Source organism: Physcomitrium patens, chromosome 6 (assembly GCF_059467195.1).
Source record: "Physcomitrium patens ecotype Gransden chromosome 6, ASM5946719v1, whole genome shotgun sequence".
Lineage (NCBI taxonomy): Eukaryota > Viridiplantae > Streptophyta > Bryopsida > Funariales > Funariaceae > Physcomitrium > Physcomitrium patens.
The window spans coordinates 9,774,234-9,796,368 of NC_143415.1; the positions used below are offsets into that span (position 1 = coordinate 9,774,234).

Here is a 22,135-nt window from a genome sequence, read left to right on the forward strand (position 1 = left end):
TGTATATAGACCTATAACTTGAAAAAAATTCTTGATGAAGATTTGATAGTAATTAACAAAGCCCAAAAAGTATTGTATAACTTGTATTGTTCTTGAAATCTTTCAATCTATGATAATTTGAACCTTCGTGGGATCCATCATAAGGTCTTTGTTAGAAATGATGTATCTTAAAAAGTCAACTTGAGTAGTATGGAATATACACTTTTTCAACTTGGCCTATAATCCTGCATCTCTAAGTTTCTATAATATGCAACAAACATAAAGCTCATGTTCTTCTGTATTCTTAGAGTAGATTAGAATGTCGTCTACATAGCAAACAATGAAATCATCTAAAAACTCATAAAAAATATCATTTATAAGATATTGAAAAGCGGCCGGAGTATTTGTGAGTCCAAAAGCCATGACATTATATTCAAAATGTCGATGTCTAGTTCAAAAAGCAATCTTCAATTCATCTCCTTCTTTGATACGAACTAAGTTGATTGCTCTTCATAGATCTATTTTGGTATAGATCTTTGCTTGATTGAGTTGGTCAAGAAATCCTAAAATCAAAGACAAAATATACCTATTTTTGATGGTGGTTTTGTTGAGTCCTTGATAATCCACAGACATTCATAGATATCCATCTTTCTTCTTCACAAATATTTGTGCTGACTGGAGATTTAGAATGGCGTATGAAGTTCTTTGCTAAATTTTTATCAATGTACTCCTTTAATACAGCCAACTCATTCTACGATAAGCTATAGATTGGTCTGAATGGTGGTTGAGCTCTTTCTTGTAGATCAATTGAACAATCATAAAGTCGATGCTTAGGGAGAATATTTCCATTCTTCTTTTCAAAAACGTCTTGGAATTCTTGAAATTGGTTAGGAATACCACTAGACGTTGTTTCACCATTAGAAATGGATGTAGCATATATAGCAAAAGATGATCTTTCTTTTGCAGCATGTATAAAAGCTTTTATACCTACTAGTAAAGATTTAGATGTACTAGACTTACGTACTTCTACTTTACTAATGCGATCTTTGATTATACTATCAAAAAAGTTAAGGTTACAAGAAATCCAATATATTTGAAGGTTATATTTTTCTAGCCATGATAATCCTAAAATAATTGGATTAGAGGGAGATTTTATTACATTAAATACTCCTACACTGTTATGATCTTTAATTGCTACATCTAAAGGAATAGTTTCATAGGTAACATTTCCAAAAGACAAAAAACGACCATCTATGACTTCTACATGTACGGATTTAACTTTCTTTATTAAAGATATTTTTTATTTTTGGCAAAATCTTTGTCTATAAAACATGCTGAGGGTCTTGAATCTAATAAGGCAAAGACTTTGTGATTATTAGGTCCTAAATATACTTCTATTATAAAACAAGGTGAGGGATCTGAGGAGAGGATAGGACCTTAACTAGGTGTTGCATAAGATTCTAGCCGCACAGTCCCTATTATAGTTAGAAAAACTCATTTTTTGACACATTATCTTCTTTGGTAATTGTGATCCTCATTTTGTAATTGCGTTGCTTCTTTGGAAAATATTGATGAGTGTATTTAGCTTCTCCACAATATAAACACAACCCCTCTTGGTGACGTCAAGTTTTTTCCTACTCTGTGAGACGTTTAAAACGTATCATATTAATTTACATTGGTTCCGACTTTGACGAACACGTTTCAAAAAACTTGGGAGCTGCTGCCATTATTTGACTTATTCCTCTCCAATCTAATCTTTGTTCTTGACACCTTTCAAATAAATGATTGTTACATGTAATGGCTTGAATAATAAATTGATTCAAAGGTTTTATTTTTGATATTGCTAATGAAAAATCTTTGGTGCTATCTTTCAACCCATATTGAAATTGATTAATAAGTGCTTTGTCATTTTAGTCCATGTCGCAAGTGAGGTTTTGGAATTTGGCAGCATATATAGTGGTTGATCGTGATTCTTGCCATAAGGATAAAAACTTGGTCTTTGTTACATATTTTTTATCACTTTCTTTGAATGTGGTCAAAATATTTCTAGGAATGAATTCAAATCATAAAGGAGTTGTGAATCTTTTTTCATTAAAGAAGTAAATCAAGAGAAAGTACTTCCTGATAGTAGTTTGTCTATAAATCCGACTTGGGTAAATCCATCAGGATATTGGAAACGGTACAACCTTAGATAGAGCTTGACTTATTAGAAAATTCTTCAAAATTTTGATCTTGTTCCATCAAACTTCTTAGGCATACTAATCCTTATCCATGTCATATTTGTAGAAGCAAAATTCCCTAGATTTGGTTGACGTTGATCTATTTGCTTCTTTCAACTACACAACTTCTTAGCATAGACTTTGAACTTCTTTCCCAAGAATAGGCATAATACTTCTATGATTCACGTTGGAAATACATGAAATTTCTACTCTTAGAGTGTTGATAAGCTCATGAAGATCTGCCATAGTTGCAAATCTATTCTCATTTCTATTGAGAGTAACATCCATAATCTTTCTTTCTATAGACAACTCAAACAAATTCACAAGTTAAATTATAGGAGGGTAATCTATAACCTCTAAAAATAAATCCTACAAAGAGGGATAATCTATTTTCTTTAAGGAAAAGATGAGTATTTAAAAATAAGATTTTTTATTTAAATGTAGATAGTTTGCAACTTTTGAAACACAACAATAGAAGTGGGATAATTCACTCACTTCTAAAACAAGACAAAAATAATATGTTAGCACTCTAGTCAAACTATCAAGGAGATGAATCTCGAAGAAAGAGAATCCTCAATATACTCTTCTATCACTAAAAAAAACTAAAAAGTCACTCAAAAGGTGATGTAATATTAACTAGAATGGCTATTGCCAAAAACAAAAAGACTAGAAAATCTTGAAACAAGACTAAGTCTAAAAAGGCATTGATATGAGTGAAGAAGGCTTTACTCTTGCCTCTATATATTCTATCTAACTAAGAGCTACATGGCGATGTCCTATAAGACCTCCAACATGTGTTGACTTTGCTAGCCACATGTCTTATCTTGCAAGGCAAGTTATCTATATATGCGCTGTCATATTGTAAATGCTTACAGTATGTAAAAATTGGTTAAAACATATTATTTGTTAATAAATCTAGATGTGTGTTAGAGTGGCTAGTAGATTAAATTAAAAGGAGTTGGTATAAGAAACTTTACTTTCTTTCTTTACTTGTTTTGATTTTGACATTAAAAAAAAATATAGGACCTAAATGTTTAGTATGAAGCCTTGGGAGAAGGTGGAAGCCTAAGGATGAAAATCTAAACTAGTAGGAGGCTAATTGAGAGGGATGAAAGCAAGGCATGGTCGGATGAAGGCAAGGAATGGAGAACTTCATCCCTATTGGTCGAATACCATGCCCAATGGACTTTGAGGAGGCTGCCCGTGACCATAACAAGGGTTTTGGCGACTTCAAAGAAAGAATTCGGAGATAAGAAGCTAAAGTTGTAAAGTTTAGGATTTGGGATACAATTTGTGTATAAAAATTAGAGGATTTGGAGTTAGAGTGAAGAAGTTATAGCTGTTTGAAGTTAAGGTATTAATTTAAGATATACTGTTACTCTTTTGAGAATACGAGGAGTTGTACAACAGCTTTTGAAGATCAAAAGGTGTGAATGGAATAGGATTTTAAGGCCTACATCTTTCATAAAAAAGTTATTGCTTTTGGAATTCATGTGAAGGAGTAATAAGGAGTTGAAGGCGGCGCTTCTAAATCAAAGGCAGTAAGTGAGCGGTTTTATTTATAGTAATGATTGGAGCCATAACTTGAGTTTTTGGATGAATTTTTGACTTAAAATTTTTGGAAAATATAAGATTTTGTATTAAAAAGCTATACATACAAATATTGTGGAATTTAAGCTTATATTTTTTGAGATATAAAGAAAATTTCATACAGGTGTATAAAGACAAGGGTTTGAAGCGACTGTTAGGATTTTCAAGATATCTCAAGATCCGCATTGAATTTGCGGTTGAAAATTGTTGTAGAAGTTAATAAAAATACATTAGTACCTCATGTAAAATTTGAGTTTGTTTGGACGGTCGGATTAGGAGATATGAGTTGTTGAAGTTCGGAAAAAATTCCACATAAGGATATACAAAGTTTTAAAGGATTTATCATGTTTTGGGTGTTGTTGGTTACTTGAGGCTTGTGTATTTGGTGTAATTGCTCAAAAGGGAAAATTTATATACAAACTTAGGGCTTTCCTTATTTTGAAGCTTGATTGAACGATTAGTGATAACTAGAAGCCCAGCATTTTCTTGAGGCAAATTCTCTCTACCCCGATAGCACCACGTAGTTGGCTTATTCTACAAGCTACTACACAAAGATAACTTGTTCTACAAGCTACCAATATATGGTAAGCTTTTTGGCCAAGTTTCTAACCTACAAACACATCTAAAGTCAAAACCACATCTATGAAGCTTCTAGAAAGCTTCTCTATAAGACTTTTTGAAATTATTCTATATTTACCTACTTCTACTTAATCATATAAGTAACTATTGAGGTAAATGTATATGTCCATGACACATATGCGTAAAAAAAGCAATGAAAGTTTAGTACCTAAGATTGGAGAGATCATTTTTTTGACTACATATTTCACATATTTTTTAATGAATTCAAAGCTAAAATAAAGAAGATATAAGAAGTTGAAGTTAGCACTTGGAATCTAAGGGCAATAAGTGACTCGATTTATTAATAGTTGTATTTTGAGCTATACCTTGAGCAATTTCATAAGATTTTGACTAAAAATTTCTATGAATATATTTTATTATATAACTAAATTTTATATACAAATTTTGTGGCATTTAGATTTTGGATTTTTGAAATATGAAGTAAATAGTACTCAAGTGCTTATAATTTAGAATTTAAAGAATTTATTAAGATTTTTATGATGTCAAATGATCTGTAGTAGATTTATAGTTTATTTTTTTTTTGTAATAAAGCTCAAAGTTGAGATCTAAATTATTTAAAAATTATTTAAAAATTTAAATAGTTGGATGAAGAGATATAAGTTTCTAAAATTTTAAAGAAATGAAAAATCTTTTGTAGGTGAAAAATGTTTTAAAAGGATTTTGCTACAATTTGAGTATTTTATAAAAAATAAAGAAATTTTTGGAAGCCAAGACTTTATATACATATTAAAAATGCAGATATGGAGATATTAAAAAATATGATATAAAGATGGATTTTTGTAAAGAGATTATGGATTTAGTTTGAGCTTGTTGAAAATCAAGCTTACTACCAAATGATTTATTTATGACTTGATATAGCAAAGGATGTTAAGATATTTTTAGATGCTTTAGAAAGCCTTATGTATAAATTTTTTTAAATATAAAAGGATTTTATTAGTAGAATATTTTTTGATATTATTATATTTATTTGGCTTCTATAATAAGAATACATCACTTATTAGAACTTGTTCAATAAATTAAAGCTAAACTCTCTACAACTAAATAACTCGTGTATTCTTTGATAAAAAAAATCACGCCATCTATCAATAGATATGATATTAGTGAAAGCACATGAAATCCAACAATAAATCTTACAAATGCAAAAAAGAAGGTTGAAGCTTTTGATTAACGATATCTATCAAGACCAAGATAAAGAATAGCAAATCTTTGTTATAAAAAAAAGAAGATTCAAAAAAGATAGCATTCTATTTTCTACTCTTGTTTGTAATATTTATATATTTAGAACGTTAAAGAAAAAGAGAATCAACAACTAGTAGATTCAACTCAAGAGCTATCACTTGTTGATTTACCAAACAAGATATTACAATTGTCACATTTTTTAAAATAACGTAAATGAAATGAAGATCTTCAAAAATGACATTTTTTTTCTTCAAATAGATGGCAAGATACATTGTATTTGGTATCACGGCTTTGGAAGAGATTCTTTATGTTTGGTGATTTTATTAGAGGTAGAAACAATTTCTAATAGCGTTCCAAATGTTTTATTTGAAGGGAATTACAAAGACCTTAACAACAATCAAACAATAGGGTAGTCTTTTTGTTCTAATATAGGACACTATTGATGGCTAAGAGGACCTATCAACCATCTTCAAAGTTAGCAAAGATTAGAATATGCGGCAAATATAATTTGTCATATTTCTTCAACATATGATAATTGCTCCTTACGGAACTTGTTCCCAAAAGAGATGTAATATCATGGATATATATATTTATTTAAATATTTATCTATATGATTAAGAAGAAATAGGCAAAAGTAGATTTATTTCATAATATTTTCTATAAAAGCTTTTTAGAAGCTTCATAAATGCTGAATTTGCTTTACATGTGTTTGTAATTGATTAGTTTGTAAGAAACCTTATTAAAAAATTAACCATGTATTGATAGCTTACAAAACAAGTTAACTATGTACTGCACATATAAAAAAAACTTGTCTTGGAAGTTAAGATGCATGTTTTACAAAAATTAACATGTTTTAGAAGTCCTATAAGACATCACCACGTTGCTCCTAATTAAAAATATATATAGAAACAAGAGTAAAGCCTTCTTCACTCTTGTTAATGCCTTTTTAGTCCTTAGTCTTGTTTCAAAATTTCCTAGTCTTCTTGACTTTGATAATAGACATTTTGGTTTAATATTATATCATCTTTAAGTAATTTTCTAGTCTTTTTTAATGACACAAGAGTGTATTGAGGTTTTTTTCTTTTAAGATTCATGTCCTTGACACCTAAAAATATTTTGAAAATCAAATCTACATTTGAAAGGCTTCTAAGAAGCTCATTTAGAAGATATTATTTAACATTATCAAATTTGATAAAAATTAATTTTTTATTATTAATTTTTTTCATTAAATTTAAATATTTATTTATTAACTTTAAGATAATCAAAATAATTAAAATTAAAATTAAACATATTTTTTATAAAATTTAAAATATATATTAAAAATATAAAAATATTTTTTTTTCAAATAAAAATGAATTAAAAAATTATATCAAGTAGATAGCATAATAAGATGGCATGGTATAATAGTAGTAGAAGAAATTGTAGTAGCTTTAATAATATTGTATATATTTATATATACAAATATGATTTTTATGTAATTTAATGAAATAATGTTTTTTTATTATATATAAATATAATTATAATTTTTGATAAATACCAATAAAAATATCTCAATTTTAAAAATTACACATTTGACCGAAATTCTTTCTTAATTATAATATCTTTAAATGAACTGTAAAGTAGTTCAAATAGTTTTTAAGAAAACATAAATAACAACTGATATGATGTAATAATTATATAAAAATTAATTTATCTATTATATATATATATATATATATATATATATATATAATCTTTAAATTTAGTTTAAAGTCTAAGTATTTTGGAATTATAAAACATACAAAGCTATTAATAAAATAACAAAAAGTATTATAAATAAGTCATTTTTAGAATATTTTATTTATCATATTAAATAAAAATTTAAATTATTGAATATCATCAAATTATTACATTATATTATTGTAATTACATATTATTTAAATTAATTTTTTTTGTTAAAAACTTAAAAATAAAAAATATTAATATTATATAGATTATAATAAATAAATAATTAATTATATTAATTAATTTAAAATATATAATTCACAAAACCAAAGTAATGCAAATTTTCTCTAAACTCTTTTAAATTCCTTTTCATGTGTAATAATATTCTTCATGTTTTTTCTATTTTAATCATAATACATATTTAAGAAGAAGAAATAAAATAAGTGTTTATTATATTATTATATTATAAATTTTTAAATAAAAAATTAATAACCTTAATTAGATTCTTTTGGTTTTTTTCTTTTAAACATTTTTATGTTTGAGATTATCAAAAAAAATAATTTATATATTCACAAAGAGATATTTTTATGTTGCTATTGAAATAATTTAAAATTCTAACTATTAATGAATGTTTATATAATAATAAAATTAATAATTATATAATAAAAAAATTAAATATATATATCTATATATATATATATTATAATAGTGCTCCTACTACCACAATTTTTGCTATTATCACTACAATTTGCAAACCACTACATGCCACGATTTTGTTTTGTTATAGCTATTATATTTTTGGTTGTTTTCATTACAACTTATTCTTATTAACTTTTTAATTTATATATATATATATATATATATATATATATATTTAAATTTAAAAAACTAAAGAAATATATCAAGTGAGTGGTGGATTGTGGTGGCATGTGATGAATGGCAAATTGTGATGGCAATAGAAGTATTAAAAATACACACACACACACACACACATATATATATATATATATATATACATATACACACACACATACATAGTAATAAAAAAATATTTAAAATAATAATAAATCTTGTAATTTAAAAAAATAAAAATAACTTTCAAAATTTTTCATTTTTTTATTTTTTTATTTTTTTTCAAATGGCCTCAATCTTACGTTAATAACTTTTTATATTTACAAGGTGAAAAACTTGTGGTCTAAGATTTTAGTATCTTGTCAGCTAAATCATGATAAGAAAATTCTTATCTAAAATTTATAATTCTTTTGTTGACCAATCCAATAAAAAAATCTTTCAAAGAATAATCTCAAGAATAATTGTAAACCAAATAATTAAAAAGAACTTCTCAAGAAAGTTTTTGATAAGACTTTTTGACAAAGTTTTCAAAAGATTTTTTTTAAAGAACTTTTTTAATAAGAATTAAATATAAATTCAGTTATAAGGTATATTTAAGATATTTTTGCATATAGTAAATAATGACATATATAACTTATTTATTGTTTCATTTAATTTTTTTTATTATAGATGTGAATTAAACAAGTAAAATATTTTAGTTATTTGTTTATTTTAATAAAAATCAACTAGTCTTTTATTTTAGTAGTACCTAATCTAATATATAAAAGACATGTTTTTTAAAGCTTTAAGAGTTTTAGTTTTTGTTTTACTCTATAAGTTTTAGATTTTGAAAGGATGTAAAGTTTTAAATTTATATAAAAAATAAATAAATTATATATATATATATATATATATATATATATGAAAAGAAAAAAGAGATTTTAAATTTTAGTCTTTTATTTTAAATTATTTGTTATATAATTTGATACTAGGATTTGTTTTAGAATAAAAATGTGCACTACTTATTTATGTCAATTGAAATAGCCTTTATTAACTTTAATTTGATTATTTGCTTTACCATACATCCATTAATATGACTAGAATTTTTTAAAATAAAGTTGTATAGTCATTTTGTAAATATAACTATGTATAAAGTGATGTTTTCTAAGGTTACAACAACAACAACCCCCTTCTTTCAGTTTGATTGTGGAAAGCGTGGGTTGAGGTCGTGACCCAGTGGGTAGTGTGCAACGGTGGACGAAGGTGTTTGATTAGGGAAGAGGCGGTGGGTTTCCGTGTAGTCGTGGATGATTGGAACCGGAGGAGGAGGAGGAAAGTGGAGAGTGGAGGGTGGAGGAAAGGTGGGTTGTGATTGACGAGGTGTTTGCGAGGAGTGGATTGATGGTGAGGAGGTAATTGTGGAAGTGGGTTTTTAGACGTTTTTGTGGCGGGGGGTGTGTGGAAGGAGCAGGAGGAGGAGGAAGGTTTGGTGATTGATTCAAAGAGGGGAGAGTGATTGTTGTGTCGGTGGGAGGGAGAGTCTGGAGGTGGAGGAGAAGTGGGTGTGGTGACGATGATTAACGAGCGGAGGGTGATTGAGTTGGAGCAAGGATGGAATTTCATGCAGAAGGGGATTACGAAGCTAAAGAATCTGCTGGAGGGTGTGCCCGAGCAGCAGTTCAGCTCCGAGGAATATATGTTGCTCTATACGTATCCGACGTCAATTGTGATTGTCTTGATGATTTAGGTTTCGGGAATTGGGACCGTGTGAGGATCAGGCTGGGTGGTAGGGTGTGGATGTTTTGATTTTCACGATGATGCCATGCGGTTTCGATCTTTCGGGATGATATGTTTGGATTCCTTAATGATCCGTGTTTAGAACAATTTACAATATGTGCACGCAGAAGCCTCCGCAGGATTACTCTCAGCAACTCTATGATAGGTATAGAGAGTCCTTTGAGGGATACATTAATTCCAAGGTGCGCTTGCTGGCTCCCGTTCATGATTTTCTGGGGTAACTGCTGTGGAAGTCAGAAAATTGCATTTTCCCGTCACAGGCCCCCCAGATGAATTCAGGGGCCATTATCTCGCACTGAGATGATATTTTCACGGATGTGTAGGAAGGCTTATTTTCTGTCGGCATTGTTAGGATGCTCTAATTATATAGCATGATTTCGTAGCAAGGGGCTATCCCAGTAGCATATGAAGTATTTGTGATATACTGATCTTAATGTACTTGGCATCTAGGTGCTACCTGCTCTCAGAGAAAAACATGAGGAGTTCATGCTTAAGGAGCTTGTGAAAAGATGGGATAATCATAAAATAATGGTTCGATGGTTATCCCGGTTCTTCAATTACCTAGATCGGTACTTTATCGCTAGGCGGTCACTTCCTGCATTGAGCGAAGTCGGTCTGATGCGTTTTCGCGATCTGGTATGCTCCTCTGAATCATTGACTATCCGGTTCTACACTTGGAGAGGTTGTGGAAGTCGATGTTTCATGGTGGTGTGGACAACTTAATGCACTTGTCACGCGTCCAGCAGATCTCTTCTTGCGCATGCTATGATTTATAGCTCTTTTTGGCCGCTGCTTTCATGAATTTCGTCGAAGCTCCAGTTTTAAAGTACGACTCTCGATTATGCAGGTCTACGAAGAGATGAAGGTCAATGTGAAAGATGCAGTAATTGCTCTTATTGACCGGGAGCGCGAAGGCGAGCAAATAGATCGGGCACTTCTTAAGAATGTCCTTGGTATCTTCGTTGAAATTGGAATGGGTAACATGGATGCTTACGAGACTGACTTTGAGGCATTTATGCTTGAAGATACAGCTTCGTATTACAAGAGAAAGGCCTCGTCTTGGATTCAAGAGGATTCATGTCCTGATTACATGCTTAAGGCCGAGGAATGCTTGAAGAGGGAGAGAGAAAGGGTTGGGCACTACTTGCATGCTAGCAGTGAGCAAAAACTGCTTGAGAAAGTTCAACATGAACTCCTGACTCAATATGAGACACAGTTACTTGAGAAAGAGCATTCAGGCTGTCATACTCTGTTGAGAGATGACAAGGTCGATGATCTATCAAGAATGTATCGGTTATTCTGCAGAATCCTTAAGGGTTTGGATCCCGTGGCAGCTATTTTTAGAGAGGTATTGGGAATCTGAACCCTGGTAACAAGTGTCGAGAATTAAATGGAAACTCCACGTTTTATGACTACTGAAGTAAATAAACAAATAAACAAACAAACAAACAAGAGAGAAACGAGAGGGAAAAGAAAAGAAAAGAAAGCGATAAAAATTATTATTATTATTATTATTATTATTATTATTATTATTATTATTATTCTTATTAAAAAAATTAATTTATATTTTAACTTGAATCTCCTCTTTATTTCTTTATTTCTTATTATTCTAATTTTTGAATTAATTTTTTTGTATAGCTTCAAGTGGCTTGTTGTAGTGTAATTTGTGGAGAAAGTTTAATGCTTGGATACTCCAAAGTATGAACTTCGGGTTTCAGAGCTCTTTTGTTTTATGTGGGGTAGAAGTAATCGTCCTGTACATGTTTATCTGCAGCATGTTACAGGCGAAGGCACGGCCTTGGTAAAACAGGCAGAAGATGCAGCCAGTAACAAAAAGGTTCGTTTTGTGGCTTTCTGCTTCCTGAATATCATGCGATGTATAATGCAGTGTTTTTTCATAGAGTGTAATGTTTGTGCGATCTTCAATCATTCTTCATACCGACTGGTTTGATGAATTTATGCAGGCTGAGAGAAAAGATATCGTTGGAGTGCAAGAGCAGGTAATAATCAAAGGGCTGGTAAAATGGCCACTTTATGTGACATTTTTCTGGGTTTGTGCTCGTAGAAGTTAACAAGTGTACTTGATCTTGAAAGTATGTCGATATATGTGGATAGATTGGACTACTACTCATAGAACCGGAGGTTCTTGCATTAATATCTTTGAGTTACACTTGTATAATCGCCAAATTGTAGAGCTCGACGTGTCCTTCGATTGAGGAAGTCTTGAATATTCTTGTGCATCTTCGGTTGCTCCTTACAGGCCTTTGTGCGGAAGGTGATTGAACTACATGACAAATATCTGCAGTATGTCAGCGACTGCTTTTTAAATCATTCTCTTTTTCACAAGGTGAGAAAGCTGTTTACTGCTCTTGATTTTGATCGCACGTTCTGTTCTCAACGAGAGAATATCATGCTGAAGCTCCCTTGTTTTCTGCTCGGATGCAGTCTGGAAGGATTTTTGTGTTGAAACTTAATGCTTGGAGTGTTCTTTGTATTGAAGCTTAGTGAATAATATGGAATGCAGGCATTGAAAGAAGCTTTTGAAGTCTTCTGCAATAAGGGTGTTGCTGGGAGTACAAGTGCAGAACTCCTGGCCACATTTTGTGATAATTTATTGAAAAAGGGAGGAAGCGAAAAGTTAAGTGATGAGGCGATCGAGGATACACTTGAAAAGGTAGTGGTTGCTCATATCTGTATCTCTATCTGTAAGATCGAGTTTCCATTTTCTTAACGTGTCATTGTAAAACAGAGTATGCTTTCAATACATCTGTGCAGCAATTTTCATTGGTTAAAAGAGATTTATGTCTCTCTCAACTCCTGATCAAGTTTGATGAGAGTGCAGGTGGTGAAGCTCCTTGCATACATCAGTGATAAGGACTTATTTGCAGAGTTCTACAGGTAATTTTGCTTTATACTGTTTCTTCTGGTACTGCGACTGTTCATTATTCATCCACCAATCGTCAATGAGTGTGGTTTTAGTTAAGTTGAAGTTGGCATATTGTTTTGATATATTCTATCTATGACGTTCATTGTCTAATTCTGTGTTTTATGAACTGATGTAGGAAAAAGCTGGCTCGAAGGCTGCTCTTTGACAAAAGTGCCAATGACGATCATGAGCGCAGTATCTTGACCAAGTTGAAACAGCAGTGTGGAGGACAATTCACCTCTAAGATGGAGGGGATGGTAACTTCTTTGATGCTCATTCTTTTCTTGCTTGAGGTGGTTAACTATTTTTTCCGTTGATAAGGTTCACCTATCTTTGTTTGATTGTATTAACTAGCGCTCAAATTCTGAAATAGAATGGCACCAACCGGTAATGATTTGATTTCGGCAATGTGAACATTTACAGGTAACAGATCTGACACTTGCACGCGAAAACCAAATAAACTTTGAGGAGTATTTGTCGGATAACACCCAGTCAAATCCAGGCATCGATCTGACAGTAACAGTTCTTACAACTGGCTTTTGGCCCAGTTACAAGTCTTCAGATCTGGCTTTACCAGCAGAGATGGTCAGTGATAATCTTATCCGCACTGGTTTTTTTTGTGTTCACAATATATTTTTGTTATCCGTAAGTTTCTGTAGTCCTGTTTCTACTTTGCTCGTATGAATGTCTTGCCTTTTCTAACTTCAAAAAAAAAAAAAAAAAAAAAAAAAAAATCATGCTCGAAATACAGGTAAAATGTGTGGAAGTGTTTAAGGAGTTCTATCAAACGAAAACAAAGCATCGGAAGCTGACTTGGATATATTCCTTGGGAACTTGTAACATAACAGGAAAGTTTGACGCTAAGCCTATTGAGCTTATTGTCACAACATATCAGGTACTTTCACCAAGCGTTCAGAGACATGTTTTTTAAGTATTACAATTTTTCATTTTTGGGGGTTCTCGGAGTGCTCGTGTGCCTGATAAACTCAGCATTTGCTGATGTATTGGTTGTAACTTCATTTTCTGTTTCTAGGAGGGCCCTGTCAATCTTTTCACACTTATTTCAAATCCACATCCATTTTAGCTCTAAAAGAGACTCTTGTGATTGCAGGCTGCAGTGCTGTTGCTTTTCAATGCTGCGGATAGGCTGAGCTATAATGATATTAAGAGTCAGCTTAACCTTACAGACGAGGATATTGTTAGATTGTTACACTCATTGTCATGTGCGAAGTACAAGATTCTTAATAAAGACCCAATCACCAAAACTGTTGGACAAAGTGATATCTTTGAGTTTAATACCAAGTTCACTGACAAGATGAGGCGGATTAAGGTATGCCTGATTGCGATCATTACCATTGAAATATGAATCTGATTTTCTAGTGAAATGAGGCATTTGTGAGCGACTTGGTCACGAGTTTTATCTTCATGAGTGGTCTCAACCTTCACTTGTGCACTGAATCTTTTGCATACAACGACAGATTCCTCTGCCGCCAATGGATGAAAAGAAGAAGGTGATCGAGGACGTGGACAAGGACAGGCGATATGCTATTGATGCTTCTATCGTCCGGATCATGAAAAGTCGTAAAATGTTGCCTCATCAGCAACTGGTATTGGAATGTGTTGAACAGCTTGGGCGGATGTTCAAGGTATACCTCCTTCAATGTCTGCTCACACCATGTGTTCGAATTTTTTTGTTAATCGTGGTGTGGGTCTTCCAAGTTCTTACTATAAGTCAAATAAGTCGTCAGCGGGGTCCAGGCATCAAATTTTGTCTAAATGAACATTTTGTGTCTGACGTGGTTGCTGTGGGTGTTTTTGTTTTACAGCCCGACTTCAAGGTGATCAAGAAGCGAGTTGAGGACCTTATTGCTCGTGAATATTTAGAGCGAGACAAGGACAATCCCAACGTGTTCAAATATGTGGCGTAATGAGTCAGGAAACCTCAGTTTGAAGCTCACTCGAAGGAGACAACTCTTGTTGGAAGGATACCGCTGAACTAGGATTTGCACATAAATACATTGCTCATGGAATCTTGTCGACATGCTTTATTAAGATCCAGTTCGTACTTGTTTAAATTTTGTGGGATTGTCTGGGTTCGAACCTAGCCAGTTATATAGATTTACGAGCATGTCTCTGAATTGGTAAACCTTACAATAGAGCTTGTGTAAGAGTTTGTATTGCCATTGTCTTTTTTTTTTTTTTTTTTTTTTTTTTTATAAAAAAATAGATGTAGAATGGGTAACTGGTACCTGCCATAATTAGTGGTAGTTAGTACAGTGGTTAGACTAATTGATGGGTAGGACATAAATGAAATTCATATAGCACAACACATGTATCTACACATTTTGCTTAACAGCAAACGCCAACTTTGCAGTCTCTTGCAACTTTAAGTCATGTCGACAGTGCTTTCCTAATTCATCCCAGAGAGCTTGATATATGCAAGACATGTTTACGTTTTCATTATTTGTCTCATGCGAAATCCAAGTAATCATTTTCTTAATAATTTCCTATTATGCAGAGGAGGAAAAAATAAAAAGAAAAGTATATATATATATATATATATATATATATATTTGTATATACATACAATTTTAAATATATATTTTTTTCTTACCAATGAATTTAAATATTGGTGTATTATGTTGAAGAGTAGACTCAAATACTCTATTATGAGTTGTATTAGCTTTTTCAAAATTTGAATGCATAAAGAACAAATATTAAAATGTAGATCATGGGCATGAATTAATATGTGTATTTAAATAGTTCGAAATATATATATATATATATATATATATATATATGTTTTAACTTGATAAGAGTTTTCAAATAGTTTTACAAAAGACCATTTTCATTACAAAATATTTTGTTATTTTTGTTATTAATTTGTTGTATATATATATATATATAATAACCCTAGTTGAATTTTCAAATAGTTTTACAAAAGACCATTTTCATTGCAAAATATTTTGTTATTTTTGTTATTAATTTGGTGTATATATATATATATATATATATATATATCTAATAACCCTAGTTGAAATAAATAAATGTAAATTTTTGACACAAATATACAGTAAAATAATTCAAATATACATTTTCTAGGTTCTAATTGTCTTCAAAATATTCTATGTTTAATTATTTAATAAATCTTCTACGTACTTCTTTAGATATTTTGGCTTGCTCACTTAGTACAAAAGTTAGCTTGTATGTCTATTATGACATACAATATAGATCCTATTAATATTTCTATGTACAGATTAAGTGCATATTATAAATACATTATATAGTTATGGTGTCTTTAACTTGCATCAGCATTATAGGCCTTTGCTTCAAGAGTAATATTTTAAAGCAAGTTATTGATTTATTACAATATATGCTATAGTACTAAACTATGATACAAACAATATCACCAACAACCACATAAACATATTTTATTTATACTGCTAAAATGTAAATGGAATAATGTTAAAAAAAGAAACCTTTCACTTGCAAACAAAAAAAAAAAAAAAGGGAATAAAAAAGGAAAATATCACAAATCATTGTAAACTTGTTAAAAAAACATTATTACAACCACATAAATTGAATCATTTGGTTTCTGATGTTTAAAAAAAGTTATATGTACAAAACTACATAATTTCATAATTTTCTAGGAGAATATTTTTTAATAGTTTATTTTACCAAAAACATTTAAAGATTAATTGCAGTTTATTTTGAAAATCTTATAATTATAGTTTTGATAAGATATTGCAATATAACATTTTATCAATCAAATTTTTGTTAATCCAAGATATATATATATATATATATATATATATATATATAGAATACATGTAACTATATATATAAAAAATATATATATTCTAACTATATATATATTTTTATATACTATTTGTATTCTATATTTATATCTTATAAGATTTATATGTTTACATGATATTATTAAGATATCAATTTAAATTATACACCATAAATATTATTTTTAGAACAGTATAGGATTAAACTATTGTTAATGAACATAGGTTTCTTTATTGTGTTTTATTTTTGTAGTAAGGATTTTTGATGAATCAAGGAAGTCTTCCCCTCTTCGGCTTTTGCTCTCTTCCAAAGTTCATTAAGCATCTTTGCTGCAACATGTAGCAGTCATAAGGTATGCTTGCTTTCTTCATATCCCTTCATGTGCTCACATTAAGACCAAAAGCTTGTAGCTTATGAGAGTCGCTTAATGGTACATTTTTAGTCATTTCATGTACAGCATTATGTTTATTCTTTTGTTTAAATCATTTCTTTTCATTACCAGATAAGGCTTTATATTCTTCTCTTTTCTCACATTAGCAACCAATACTCATAAAACTGCACCGCCCATAAATATGACACATATGGAGTAGTAGTGGATACATCTTTAGAAGATTTAAATAATTACCACTTTCAAAAGTTCTCAATTGACAATTTAGGATTCCAATAGGCTCTAAAACTGGAATCCTCCACAATCTGGTTTCTATGAGCCGCTACACTTTTCTTTTTTTTTCGTTTTTCTCAACATGTTTCGTGGTATGCCTGCTCTTTTGTAACAGCTACAACACCGTGTGCAGGAGGTAAAGCGGGAAGCACTTTCAGAGATGAAGGGCACCACCACAAGGCAAAGAACTGAAATTTCACTGTATTACACTAACTCGGTAGCAATGGGTCTAAAAGACGGCGTCTTGTTGCACATTGGGAATTAGAGAGCTGTGCTAGCCACAAGTGCAATTTTGAAAGAGAATTGTTCCACTAGATGATTCAATGGAGAAGTTTCAAATCATCAGTGATTGTGCGGCACTTTCTACCTCCAGATTACACTGATGATGTTGTGAAACGCCACAAGTCAACAGCGATGTCTTTCTCCTTCTGCTTGTGGAACTTGTACGACGCTTGTAAATCGTATCTTAGCTGCGACAGTCGTAAATTCACGAATAAGTGAAGCACACAAGCAGGCCCAACACATCAACGCATAAGTTATAGAGAGGATGCAACGCTCGACTACGCTTTTTTACTGAAAAGTCTAAATGTAAAAGTAGTGAAAACTGACATTGAAATTGCAGGAAGTACTTCAGAGAATGCTGTACAGAAAAAGTTTGACCTGTGGGGTTTAAACATACCTCGCACATGACATCAGCAGTTTTGGCTCCAAAATCACGCACGGCTGCTCGCTTGATGTGCTGGCAAAAAGATTCACGCTGCTTATGAAAATTGTGTTTTACCATTGGTAGAGAAGGATTTGGTTCACGCTAATCTTCCTGAATTACCTTTTCATGTTTCACCATGAAATAGCCATGTGAAAAAAATTACATGATGACTATTGAATCCAAAGTTTGAAAAACACCAAACGAAAAAAGAAAAAAAGAAGACGATTCCAATTCAACATGATACTGTCTGACACATCAGAAACTCTTGAAATTTAAAGCTGTTAGCGTTATCCATATAAATGTAATGACATGAATTGACAAAGGATACCGTTCTTGTAGAAGACTTGTGCAAAGAGTAGACAGCTGTTCCAGCAACCTGCACCAGTCATGAAGGCCATGTCAACTTGCCAGTCATATTCGTCCTTCTTCACTCTAACCTCAGACAACATCGGACTGGACAGATTCAGAAACATGCTGCCTCTTACTGTGGAGGTTGGTATGAAACTACCTTAAGGGCAGCCGCCAAAAACTCCATGTCAGCTCCTTTGCGTCGCGTTCCGAAAGGAGGGTTCATGACGACAGTGTCCACGACTAGACCTACATAAAGAAGATCACGTGATTTAGGACCAAATCATAAAATTTTAAAGAGGAGAGGAATTCTACACAAAGCAGAGAGAGTAAAAGAAAACTTCAGTAAATACCTTGTAAAGGTAACTCAGAAAGATTGGCTTGAATCAAATCCATCTCTACCTGTTCACATTTTACCGAGGTTAGGTTTAGTGAAGCAACCGTGTTGCGATATTGTCACAAGACAAGATAAAGTTAATTTTGAGCGAAAAGAAAACAAATATAGCACTGAAATTGACAGACCTAAACTGAAGACATTTCTGCATCCGATGAATGTTCAAGAAACTGCTGACAAATCAACACAATCACGGATCAAAAAAGGAACCTGATAGAAAAATTACCTCAAGTTCTTCGCAGTTTTCCTGGGCGAGAGCCAAAGCGTCTTCATCCACATCCACCCCTACAACCTGTCTGCATAGAAGGGCAATATCCGTCACATGCTGGAAATTCATGTTGACATTCCCTGACAAGCTGCATAATACAGGGGGTAGAGAGGAGAATAAGATGACTTACGCTGCATCTAACAAAGCAGCAGCGATACCGAGTGTGCCACACCCACAGCCAAGATCCGCCACAACTTTTCCCGTTATATCACCAAAGCTGTTTTCTGCCTACACAAGCACAGGCAATTGTAATATGCCTCCGAACAGAGCAACCTAGGAAGCTCAAGAATATTTGTGAAACAGTCCAACACTCGATGACTTCGAATTATCTATTTCATTTACGAATTTTCTCTTCTTCACCAAACCACTCAAACCCCATCCTCGGGAAATTGATAAACCCTAAATTATACTTAACAGCGGAGGAGAAACTGTCTTTACCATATACAGCATTCGCGACGCAATATGCGGCCCTGTAGGATACTGTTCCAATTCTACCTGCGCAATCAATCACCCCATCAGCACCTCTCTCTCTCTCTCTCTCTCTCTCTCACAATCCGTTAATTGTCACGTAATTCATGCATACCATAACTGAAGAACAATTATCAATCTAAGTAAAACTAACTATCTCAGCCAATGGCAACTAGGGGACGGAAACCTCACCTTCGGAGACGGGAACTGGGTCACACTGCCCAAGTAGGACTCCAGCAATTTCAGCTTCATCGCTTCCACCGGATCACTGTCAACACAATACAACCCTCACAAAGAAAATCATCAAGTTCACCCGAACACGAGGGTTGCATCAGAGGAAAGGATGTTCTAATATCCGGGAATACCAGGGTGTGGAGGGTATGAGAGACCACGGACAATGAAGATATTCACATTCTAATGAAAAGTTACGATCAGTTTGAGATCTTCAGCTTTTCAGAATGCGTGCTATAATCTGTCTGTCGGAAAGGACAGCCTTGTCGCTGAGTGAGGAGCGGGCGAATGACCTCCTAGCTGTTCTGGTCTTGGTTTCGCTCTTTGTCAGGTTCTGGTGGGATGAATGGGTTTCGAATGTGCTCAACTGTGGATGCTGTGTATTCCGAGGTGTGAGTGAGTGAGTGAGTGATGGATGGGATTCAACTGTCTGCCGGATGATGACTATGAGAGATGGGGTTTGTGCGACAGCAGGTTTTCCACACATCGGCATTGACTGTGTTGAGAGTTCGCTTCCAATTGCTAGCTCCTCTCTTTGCGAGAGTAGTTGTGTCTTGTTTACGTTCCTGTGTTCGAAATCAGGAAGGATTTTCTTGACTTTTCTATCTACATCTTTTACAACTTACCGTATATCCCGAATTGATCGGTTTGGTGCATGTTACGGTCTAGTATATTCTGAGGCTCTTGCAGAACTGATAGCTCGCAATGAGCGGAGCGCATTTATGGGTTGTGAAGCCAGTGCTACTTTATTCGTTAGCTACCGTTTGATATAGTCAATTGGGAATAGAAGTACGTGGTTCAACAGACGGGAATCCGAAAACTCGTTGGCAGGCATCTAGAAAGCTAGATGTCATTTTATCACATCATTCCCTAAACTAGAGCCAGTACAAGTGAGGTTCTCGTAACGCCATCCTTTTAAAGGAATCCGGCGTAATTTGTTAGAGGTTTGCAAATAGTAAGAGAGGATCTTTTTTTCAAATTTCCTAATGGTCTCCGGGAGCTCGGAAGTCCGGGGTGTGGATATCTTTGCAGTCCCTTGCATTTGTATCATTAAACCACCATGATCTGGACTATCCCTCAATGTGAAGCGCCGGGATGTTTGTGACAGCGGTGAATAAAGCGATGCTGAGCTTAATTGGTGTGTGTCCGGAGCTCGAAATCGAGTGCAAGAGTTCTATAGAAGTTCTATGGAAAGCAAGAGACTATATTTTGCGGGGAGGGCCAGACGAGGGCCAAGTGGAACGTTGTTGCAAGGGTTTTCTTTAACTTTTGAAGAATAGTGAAAGGGAATGCACTAGCTTGTGATGTGTTCTACGTGGTCTATTTGGGTAGTGAGAGAGATCATGATAGTACTGCTGGTTAAGTATTAAAACTAGGAGCTTCGAACATCCCTTTGATACAATGTCATGAGGTAGACCTGCTTTAATTTTTCTTTAGTCCATTCGCAATTTTTCTTACTTAAAAAGTTGCATCTCTAACTTGCGAAATGTCGTCCACAAGTTGTGAGATCTGGAAATAACTGTTTCATGATGCGCAGGCACTGGAAGGACTGGATATCTCAATATAATTAAGCAGAGTGGTGCAGTGCTTACCTGTTTTTGTACGCTAAGTTAACAGATTTTCAAAGGCCGAAGCTGTGGGATCAATATGACATGCATGCACAAGGAAGACTTGATCGTCTCCCAAGCTTATCTCAAGTTTGATCTTCATCGATCCACATGTTTAGGTTGAAACATGGGGTGGTTTATGAGTTTCAAATATCACAACTTCAGATTTTCTGGTGTCAGACTTTTGGGAGGTCTGAGCGGTTGAGTTTATTCAGGATGTTCCAAGAAGCTATTGGTTTTTTGAGATGCGTGTGTGTCTCTCCTAGTTTGTAACCTTCTGTTACCCGCGGCTAAGATTCAGCATGGCTGTGCAGTGCCCTCTCTATTCTATTGTCCCAAGGGGAGTTAGGAGGTGGAGGAAAGCCCGACAGACACAACTTGTGAAAGAGCCCTTTCCTGTGCCCTGTCCTGATTGGATAACATAGCTTGGCGTGGTTACGAGAAATATGATAATATTGTGGGAGCAGGGTCAGGCGTAAAAGGTGGAGTATTGAAGAGCCGCTGACATTTGAATGTTGTCAACATCTGTCGCAGCTAGGGGAGGAATTGTGAATTTGACTTTTCCAGTATGTTGTGAAATGCTTTACATGCAGATCATTCGAAAGTCATGATGCTCTCTTCCTGCTTTTTGGCTTGTAAGACATTGGGCCCTTTTAAGCTAGGGTTCCACATGTCGAGTCACTGGTAGATCCGTTGCTAATTAACTCCATATTTTGAATTTCGTTGCCGAGGAGTAGTTTTCTTGCTTAAGAAAAAGAGAATTTGAGGAATTTATTGTTGAAGTTCTTGATTC

At 33.2% G+C, this 22,135-nt stretch overlaps 2 protein-coding genes and 1 long non-coding RNA gene across 3 annotated transcripts; 2 read left to right on the forward strand and 1 right to left on the reverse strand.

Annotated features, from left to right (window-relative positions):
• Positions 1 to 9,430: 9,430 nt before the first annotated feature.
• Positions 9,431 to 15,258, forward strand: LOC112284061 (cullin-1). Its single transcript, XM_024523568.3, has 15 exons — positions 9,431 to 9,851; positions 10,021 to 10,120; positions 10,389 to 10,574; positions 10,786 to 11,286; positions 11,713 to 11,775; positions 11,903 to 11,938; positions 12,199 to 12,285; positions 12,463 to 12,612; positions 12,781 to 12,836; positions 13,001 to 13,121; positions 13,288 to 13,449; positions 13,616 to 13,759; positions 13,976 to 14,194; positions 14,343 to 14,510; positions 14,691 to 15,258. Exons 1-15 carry the CDS (start codon positions 9,715 to 9,717, stop codon positions 14,790 to 14,792), a joined length of 2,232 nt encoding a protein of 743 aa, XP_024379336.1. The 5' UTR covers positions 9,431 to 9,714; the 3' UTR covers positions 14,793 to 15,258.
• Positions 15,259 to 17,246: 1,988 nt separating this feature from the next.
• Positions 17,247 to 19,783, reverse strand: LOC112283441 (uncharacterized). Its single transcript, XM_024522086.3, has 9 exons — positions 19,697 to 19,783; positions 19,475 to 19,531; positions 19,167 to 19,264; positions 18,995 to 19,064; positions 18,728 to 18,776; positions 18,535 to 18,623; positions 18,355 to 18,402; positions 18,000 to 18,059; positions 17,247 to 17,790 (listed from the first exon to the last, which is right to left on the reverse strand). Exons 1-9 carry the CDS (start codon positions 19,754 to 19,756, stop codon positions 17,695 to 17,697), a joined length of 627 nt encoding a protein of 208 aa, XP_024377854.1. The 5' UTR covers positions 19,757 to 19,783; the 3' UTR covers positions 17,247 to 17,694.
• A 304-nt stretch (positions 19,784 to 20,087) lies between these two features.
• On the forward strand, positions 20,088 to 22,132 carry LOC112283442 (uncharacterized). The gene is made up of 3 exons (XR_016503313.1): positions 20,088 to 21,146; positions 21,273 to 21,461; positions 21,657 to 22,132. It is a non-coding gene; the product is annotated as an uncharacterized LOC112283442 (long non-coding RNA).
• Positions 22,133 to 22,135: the final 3 nt, after the last annotated feature.